The following is an 8,629-nucleotide window of genomic DNA, read 5'->3' as shown; positions in this document are numbered from 1 at the left end:
GGGCAGGTCCTGTGTAGGTGTTGCCTGGGATCACAATTCAGGGCTTAGTCATCTGGTGCCCTGATTGAGTCTGGTTTCTTGAAGATGGCTTCTCTCACCGGTCTGGAGGTTTGGGCTGGCTTTTGGGTAGGCCCTGGGTCTCCAGCAGGCAAGCTCAGGCTTTTTCCTAAGATAACAGTAACCCAAAAAAGGCAAACTCCTATAGACAAACACTTTCCAAAAACTATGTTAGTGTCATATTTACTGATGTCCCACTGGCTAAGGCAATTGAAATGGCAAAACAGAATCATTGTGGGGAGGGCCTTGGTGAAGGTATATGTACCAGAAGGTGTGTCATGTGAAACAATTACTGGAAAAGTGTATTACAATGTGTATTATCCATTTTTCCTGTGTAATTTTGGAGCAGAAAATGTTGAATTGCAATTTGGGTACTTTATGAAATTTAGGTTGTATGAGAGCATAGGATGTTCTAGTGGAACTTCTAAGATTCAGTCTTTTAACATACCTCTCTTCATAGGAAAATAGTTAATACTGTACTGCTATTTTCTATAATATAAATTTTGGTGATAACATAATATTTCTTCCTTTGGTGTAGTATAATTCATTTCAACAGTCATTCTTAAAATGTTAAATTATTTCTTGGCACGGACAATAATTTTTATAAAATCATTTGTAAAGAAGTTTTTCATTAACCTAATAACTTCTGTTTGAACTCTACCAACTAATAAAATTGTGGGTTTTCTTTCAATGAGGTCTTTCCTGCCCCTTCTCAGATATATAGTACTATTTTCCCTGGGTGTTTTTTTTTTTTTTTTTGGTATTTTATCCAGCTAATGTGTCCATTATCCTCTGTTAGTTTCTGTCATGATCTTGCTTTGCATATTAGAACATAGGATCAGACCAGACTGTTTTTCTCACAGTTCCTACCACTCACTTTCTCTTCTAGGTATAATTCCAGAGTCCTCTACCTGTTTCCAAGAGCCAAGAAAATGAGTGCATCTCCAGTAAGTTGTGTATTTATTTATTCTTGTTTGTTTTATACTGTATTTTAGAAGCATTATTAGATTTTATTAATTAAAATGGAAAAGAAAAATAAAATTCAGTATCAGAGGAATATGTATAAACAGGATAAGTTTTTCATTGGTATAAGCTCTTAGAGCCATCTAAGTTGAGTGCAAATTGGTCTCAAGTCTTTCTGATACCCTAGCAAAAAAGACATATTTGTTACATGATTTTAAAGTGAACATGCTAAAATCACGTGGGATATTTAGTCTAAAAGATTTATTAGTTACATTGATGTGGTAGACAGTAACATTACCAACCTGGAATTGAAGGCTTAGCACTCTTAAAAGTAACAATGCATAAAAATAAATCAGTATTAAGGTTTTTCCCATCTGGTGTTAAGTCCTGCTATTTTGGTTTCTTTTCTTTGACATCTTTGTTCTCATGCCTGATGCAGCGTGGACTTGCTTTAACAGTGTGGTCCTAGATGGCATTTGAAAGGCTATACTTGACTGATGGATACAACCAGGAATGTATGGAGGATAGAATCTACTACAGGTAGATTATAACTCTCCGTATGTTTATCTGAGCCAGTCTGTAATTGCAGGTTGTACCACAGACTACCTAAAGATACATTTTTGAGCAGATATTTCCATTGCTTATATGCACTGATGTAGCCTATTTCAGTTCTTCACAGGTTTACCAGTAATTTAATTTATAATTGGATCTAAAGTCTGTTCTCTAGTCTTTGCTTTATTTGAATCATCTGCCATGTTTGAATCTACTGTCCATGTTCTTCACTTGGAAATTCTTCTCTATTGGTATCTATTATAACCTCACTGATGGTTTCTTTTTCTCAGAATCTCTGTATTTTATTCTTTACATGACTCATTCGACTGTTCCATCTGATCCAAGGGTCATTCCACTCTTCAGTTTTTCTTGAGTGACGTGGCCCTCTCTAATCTCACACTCCAAGAGTTTCCAACTTGAACCCCATTTCTAGCCTTTAGACTGTAGGGTCACTGCCTGGTGAATGCTTCTTTGTAGCTTTCAAAGAACCACCTCAGACTCAGCAAGTACAAGATGAAAACCATGTCCTTCATTCTTCTCTAAAATTTATATGTGGCATCAATACCAGCTAGCCTGGACTCAGACCACTGAAATGTAACTTCTCCCAGATTCCCCCTCTGCCCCTCCACTTAGGTCAGTCTCATATAGTGCATTTCATACTACTTTCCTTCGATTTGTTTTTTACATTTTTATTCTAATGCCTACATGAAGTGTGAACAGAGGTAGAGAAGTTGTTGGTTCTCAAAAAACAAATACAGTAATTCTATGTGTTTTTACATTGGAAGTGTCACTCTTTGTTAATCCCAAAGGTTGTATTAGCTCAGAAATGATGTTAAATCCTCCTGAGTTGTGCTACTAGACAGTTGGTGCAGTGGAAGCCTTCGGAGTCAGTGGGAGAAAACATTCAAGAATTAACGGGCTACAACCTGGCAGGTGGCTTGTTCTTGCCTTTTCAGTCCCTGGAAGTATGAGAAAATAAATGTCTATAGTTTAAGACACCCCTTCTGTAGTGTTTTGGTAGGATATCCTGGATAACAAACATAACACTTAATTGACATGTAACAATTATATATATTTTGTGTCAGTTTTTGTAAGGTTTTACAATATGAATCTTTAATTAGATACAATATACTTTAGGTAGTATGGTACTGCTTCACTCTGTTGTAGTGCTTTTTTTTTTTTTTTAAGATTTTTATTTATTTATTTGACAGGTAGAGTTACAGGCAGTGAGAGAGAGAGAGACAGAGAGAAAGGTCTTCCTTCTGTTGGTTCACTCCTCAGATGGCCACAATGGCTGGGACTGCGCCAATCTGAAGCCAGGAGCCAGGTGCTTCTTCCCGGTCCTCCACATGGGTTCAGGGGACCAAGGACTTGGGCCATCTTCCACTGCTTTCCCAGGCCATAGCAGAGAGCTGGATCGGAAATGGAGCAGCTGGGACTAGAACTGGCGCTCATATGGGATGACAGTGCTGCAGGCGGAGGATTAATCTACTGTGCCATGGCCTGGCCCCTGTTCTAGTGCTTTTATACATGTGTTTATAGATGTTGAATCAACATATATTATGAACCTCACACATGATATTATAATTTTTGCTTTACATGATCATACCTTTTTTTTTTTTTCCTGGGCCGCTGTGTCCCTCGCGATTAAAACTGCAGGCTGTGAACTGCAGGCAGCCCCGTCATGCGAGCTCGTGCCCTGGCGCTGCAGCCTGACCCCAGGTGCCATGCACAGGTGCGACGAGGGCTCAAAGGCAGCACAGATCATATCTATTTTAAAGAGATTAAGAAAATAAAATGGTATGTAGTCCTTTATGCTTACCTGCAAACAGGCTCACCATTTTGGTGATCCTGATCCTTTCCTGTACACGCAGATTAGCATCTGCCATCGTTTTCTTTTGTCCTCAAGAACTTCCTTTAACATTTTTTTTTGATCGGCAGAGTTAGACAATGAGAGAGAGAGACAGAGAGAAAGGTCTTCCTTTTACCATTGGTTCACCCCCCCCCCCAAGTGGCCGCTATGGCCGGTGCGTTGTGGCCAGCATGCTGCGCCGATCCGAAGCCAAGAGCCAGGTGCTTCCTCCTGGTCTCCCATGCTGGTGCAGGGCCCAGGGACCTGGGCCATCCTCCACTGCCTTCCCAGGCCACAGCAGAGGGCTGGACAGGAAGAGGGGCAACTGGGACAGAATTCCGTGCCCCGACCGGGACTAGAACCCCAGGGTGCTGGCGCCGCAGGTGGAGGATTAGCCTAGTGAGCCGCGGCGCCGGCCTCCTTTAACATTTTTATAGTGTAGGTCGACTGGTGATTAATTATGTTAGTTTCTTTTCTGAAAACATCCTTATTTTTTTTTTAAAAGATTCATTTATTTATTTGAAAGGCAGAATTGCAGAGAGGCAGAGAGAGAGTTCTTCCATCTGCTGGTTCACTCCCCAGCTGGCGACAACAGCTGGAGCTGTGTTGATCTGAAGACAGAAGCCAGGAGCTTCTTCCAGGTCTCCCACATGGGTGCAGGGGCCCAATGACTTGGGTCATCCTCCACTGCCTTCCCAGGCCACAGCAGAGAGCTGGATTAGAAGTGGAGCAGCTGGAACTTGAACTGGCGCCCATATGGGATGCCGGCCTTGCAGGTGGTGGCTTTACTCACTACATCACAGCACAGGCCCCTTACACTTCATTTTAAGGATTTTCCCTGTATATCAAATTTTATATTTAAGGATTTATTTTTTCATTCCGTTGTTTCTGATGAGAGAAGTCAACTGTCATCCTTATGTGGCTGTGGCCCAGTATGCTGTGTGTGCATTTTTTCTCGCTGTCTTCAGGATCTCTTTGTCTGAATTTGTTTGGTGATTTGCTTAGAGTAGTTTTCTTTGTGTCTGTGCTGAACATTTTAATCTGTAAATTGAGGTCTTTGACAAACTGAGAGAGTTTTAGCTTTTGTTTTCTTTCTTTTTTTTTTTTAAAGATTCATTTATTTTTTGATTTATAGTCAGAGTTACAGAGGGAGAAGGAAAGAGTTTGCTCCCCAGCTGGCTGTAATGGCCAGAGCTGGGCCCAACCAAAGCCAGGAGCCAAGAGTTTCTTTTAGGTCTCCCACGTGGGTACAGTGGGCCATTCTCCACTGCTTTCCCACATGTGTTAGCAGGAAGATGCATCAAAAATGGAGCAGCCGGGAATCAAACAGGTGCCCATATGGGATGCCAGCACTGCAGGTGGTGGCTTTACCCTCTATGCCTCTATGTCTCCTTAATCATTGTTTGCTAAACCTACATAGTGCACTCTATTCTTTCTCTTTTCTTCCTAAAACTCCAGTTACATGTACAGTGTGCTTAAAAAAGTTTTTGTAAATTTAAAGATTATGATTATTCCATAAGGCTATTGGATATGCATATTATGCCCAAACTATGCACAATGGCAAAATCTGTACTAAAATAGACTTGATTTTCAAGTATTTAATTTATTTATTGAGAGACAGGGAGAGATGCAGAGACAGATATACAGGGAGAGCAGCCATCTACAGGTTTACTCCTGAAATGCCCACGAGAGCCAAGATTTGGGCCAGGCAGAAGCAGTGCGCCAGAAACTCAGTCTAGATCTCCTGTGTGGGAGGCAGGAACCCAATTACATGAGCCATCACCACTACCTCCCAAAACTGTATTAGCAGGGAGCTGGAGAGAAAAGCTACAACTTCATGTCAGACCCAGGTACTGGTATGGGACGGAGGCATCTTAACTCATGTCTTAGCAATTAGGCCAAATGCCCACCATAAATTTAAATATATTTTTCCTAAATTTTTGAAGTATTCTTTGTATACCAAATTGCTTTCTAAATTGTTCCAGCAGTTTTAACCTCTGCCCAGTTTTTTTTCTCTTTTTTACAAATGTTAGACAATACCTATTGATCTGTGTTCTACCTTAGTCACCTCTGTGTTGCTATAAAAATACCACATACTGAGCAATTTAAAAAGTAAAGAAATGTATTATATTCTGGGAGGATGTGAAGTCCAAAGGTATGTGTCAAATCTACAGAAGGCCACATTGCTGCCTAATAAGGTGGCAGAAGGCATTGCATGGTGAGATAGCAAGAGATAGAACTCAGTCTCGGTTCCTTTTATAATTGATGTTAATAATTTAAGGGACATAAATGGTTGTATTGTGAATTCAGGTTTTTTTTTTTAAGATTTATTTATTTATTTGAAAGAGTTACACAGAGGGGAGGAGAGGCAGGGAGAGAGAGAGAGAGAGAGATATCTTCCATACACTGGTTTGCTCCCCAGTTGGCCGCAAGGGCTGGAGCTGCGCCGATCTGAAGCCAGGAGCCAGGAGCTTCTTTCAGGTCTCCCACGTGAGTGCAGGGGCCAAGGGACTTGGGCCATCTTGTACTGCTTTCCCAGGCCATAGCAGAGAGCTGGATTGGAAGTGGAGCAGCCGGAACTTGAACCAGCACCCATATAGGATGCTGGCACTGCAGTTGGTGGCTTTGCCACAGTGCCAGCCCCCCATAATTTCTTTATTCAGTCAACAGTTGATGGGCATCTGAGTTGATTCCATATCTTATCTATTGTGAATTGTTCTGCAATGAGCATGGTGGGTGCAGATAACTCTTTGATATGCTGATTTCTTTTGGTTTGGGAGAAAAAAACCTCTGTGTTTCTTTTAATGCTCAGTGGTTGATTATCCATTTCTTTCAATTTCCAGTGACTGCTTCCACACATGTAGTTTGTTAGTTAGCCAACAATTTTGGTGGGTTTTATTCAAACATGTAGGCTTTAATTTTATGGCCTCCCCTCTGCATTTTTCTCCTTCTCCCCAATTTCTGGATGTTTTCTCAGCTCTGAACTTTCCCCCACTAACATCCCAAGCTGGTAAATCGGCTGTTTTTGATTCCTCAATCTTTATGCCAGCTGGGGTGTTTTCTTGTAATGCAATGCCAAAAATATGTGTGTTTGTCCTTTAAGTATTCCCTTAGTCGAATTTCTACTTTTATTTTGATTTCACTTCATCATCAGATGGTTGTCCTCAAAAATTTGGTCAAATTTTAATTTTTTTTCATTCAACAATGAAAAACAGCTTGTCATCACCATGATGCTTTTAAGTTGTTTTTATTATAAAATCCGTCTTCTTTTTTTTTTTTTTTTTTTTTTTTTTGACAGGCAGAGTGGACAGTGAGAGAGAGAGACAGAGAGAGAAAGGTCTTCCTTTGCCGCTGGTTCACCCTCCAATGGCCGCCGCTGCAGCCGGCGCACCGCGCTGATCCTGGCAGGAGCCAGGAGCCAGGTGCTTTTTCCTGGTCTCCCATGGGGTGCAGGGCCCAAGCACCTGGGCCATCCTCCACTGCACTCCCTGGCCATAGCAGAGAGCTGGCCTGGAAGAGGGGCAACCGGGACAGAATCCGGCGCCCCAACCGGGACTAGAACCCGGTGTGCCGGCGCCGCAAGGTGGAGGATTAGCCTATTGAGCCACGGCGCCGGCTCAAAATCCGTCTTCTATTCTTAATTTCACCTGTATTTATTCATGGTTTCATTTTCTCTACCTGAGACTGTTGCATTAAGATTTCTTAAATATCATTTTCTGCTACACAATTTTGCATGAATTATTACACAGAAATAATACACAAAATAGAGCCAGGAAAATTATGGCCTACATGCCCGATTTAGTCCACTTTTGCCTTTCTATGTCTCATAAATTTGTACTGGTTGTAACTTAGAAAATTATTTACTCGTCATTTATTTGAGAGACAGCAAGAGAGAGAGAGAGAGAGATCTTCCATATACTGATTATACCCCCAAAATGCCTCCTGCAGCAAGGGCCAAGCTAGGCTGAACGCAGGAGAATGAAACTCAATTCAGGTCTCCATGGGAATGACATGGACCCAAGTATGTACAGCATCACTTGCTGCTTACCAGGGTGCGCATGAGTAGTTGGCGAGAGTAAGAAGCAGAGCCAGGACTCAAACCCAGACACTCTGACATGGGATGCGGATGTCTCAACCACTGCACCAAGCTTGCCTTTGTAGCTTTTTAAGCATGTGTTTTTGTGGTTCACAGTATTCTTTGATGTATACCTTCAGGTAATAGTAGACCTTTTCATGTATAAGAGAGAATTTTATAGTAGTGTACTTCCACTGATCTCTTCCCAGCTTCTATACCGTGCTTGTTACATGTTTTATTTACATGTATTGTATATCACACAATATATTGTTGGATCTTGCTTCTAATAACCCAATGAATTTTTAACAAGTTTGAAAATAAGAGCAAAGTAAGAGCAAAGTTTTTGCTTCCATATTTACCATTTCCATTATCTATTTGTATTTATGCAGATTTTGATCTTTTTTGCTTATCTGTTTTGGTTTTCTGTTTTTGGTATTTTGACCGTGGTATAATTGTGATATAATTAGCTTCATGTTGAGTTTTGCTGTGTGAAGTTCAGATGTCTTTAATGCCATGATATTTCTGATACCAAGTGCACATTGGGAGGTCTCTAAGATTACCCTCGAGTATGGTAATTCCTCAGAGGAATTAAAGACCTCAGAAAAGCCTCATACGCACAGGCACAGTTTATTAGTATGAGAGAATCTACTACAGTCAACCAATGGATAAACAGAATAGGGCTGGGGCCATGAGTCATCCAGCACAAACTTCCAGTTGTTTTCTCTCAGTGGAGTCCTGTTGACATTGCCTGTGTCTTCCAGCAGTGGGTGACAATACAGGACACTGGCAACCAGAAACTCTCATCTGAGCCTGTCTTCAGAGTTTTTATTGGGGTCTAGTCACATAGAAGTGGTTGGCCACCCCATGGCTGCTCTTGGTCTCCAGCATATCTAGAGGTTGGACTAATACCACATGACTGAATACCTCCACCATGAATCACATTGTAAGCCCAGACTATCCATGTAGCCAACAGCCTTAAGGTAAATGAAAACAGGTGAGGGGACAGCACTGTGGTGTAGAGGGTAAAGCCACTGCCTGCAGTGACAGCATCCCATATGGGTGCCTTTTCAAATCCCGACTTCCCATCTAGCTGCCTGCTAATGTACCTGGGAAAGCAGTGGAAGATGACC

The 8,629-nt window shown here is 41.5% G+C and overlaps 1 protein-coding gene and 1 non-coding gene across 2 annotated transcripts in view; one reads left to right on the top strand and one right to left on the bottom strand.

The window, feature by feature from the left end:
• The window catches only part of LOC100340665 (uncharacterized), a 33,172-nt gene that overhangs the window by 2,363 nt on the left and 22,180 nt on the right, over nucleotides 1-8,629 (top strand). The window contains exon 2 of the mRNA XM_017344794.4: nucleotides 947-1,004. Coding sequence (XP_017200283.2) covers nucleotides 990-1,004 — 15 coding nt within the window. The 5' untranslated portion in view covers nucleotides 947-989. The remainder of the gene's footprint in view (nucleotides 1-946; nucleotides 1,005-8,629) is intronic.
• LOC138849905 (small nucleolar RNA SNORA76) lies at nucleotides 3,205-3,333 on the bottom strand. The gene has a single exon (XR_011389092.2). It is a non-coding gene; the product is annotated as a small nucleolar RNA SNORA76 (small nucleolar RNA).

Source organism: Oryctolagus cuniculus, chromosome 5, assembly GCF_051225735.1.
Source record: "Oryctolagus cuniculus isolate XC-2025 breed Fujian yellow rabbit chromosome 5, ASM5122573v1, whole genome shotgun sequence".
Lineage (NCBI taxonomy): Eukaryota > Metazoa > Chordata > Mammalia > Lagomorpha > Leporidae > Oryctolagus > Oryctolagus cuniculus.
This window is presented reverse-complemented; position numbering and strand designations above follow the sequence as displayed.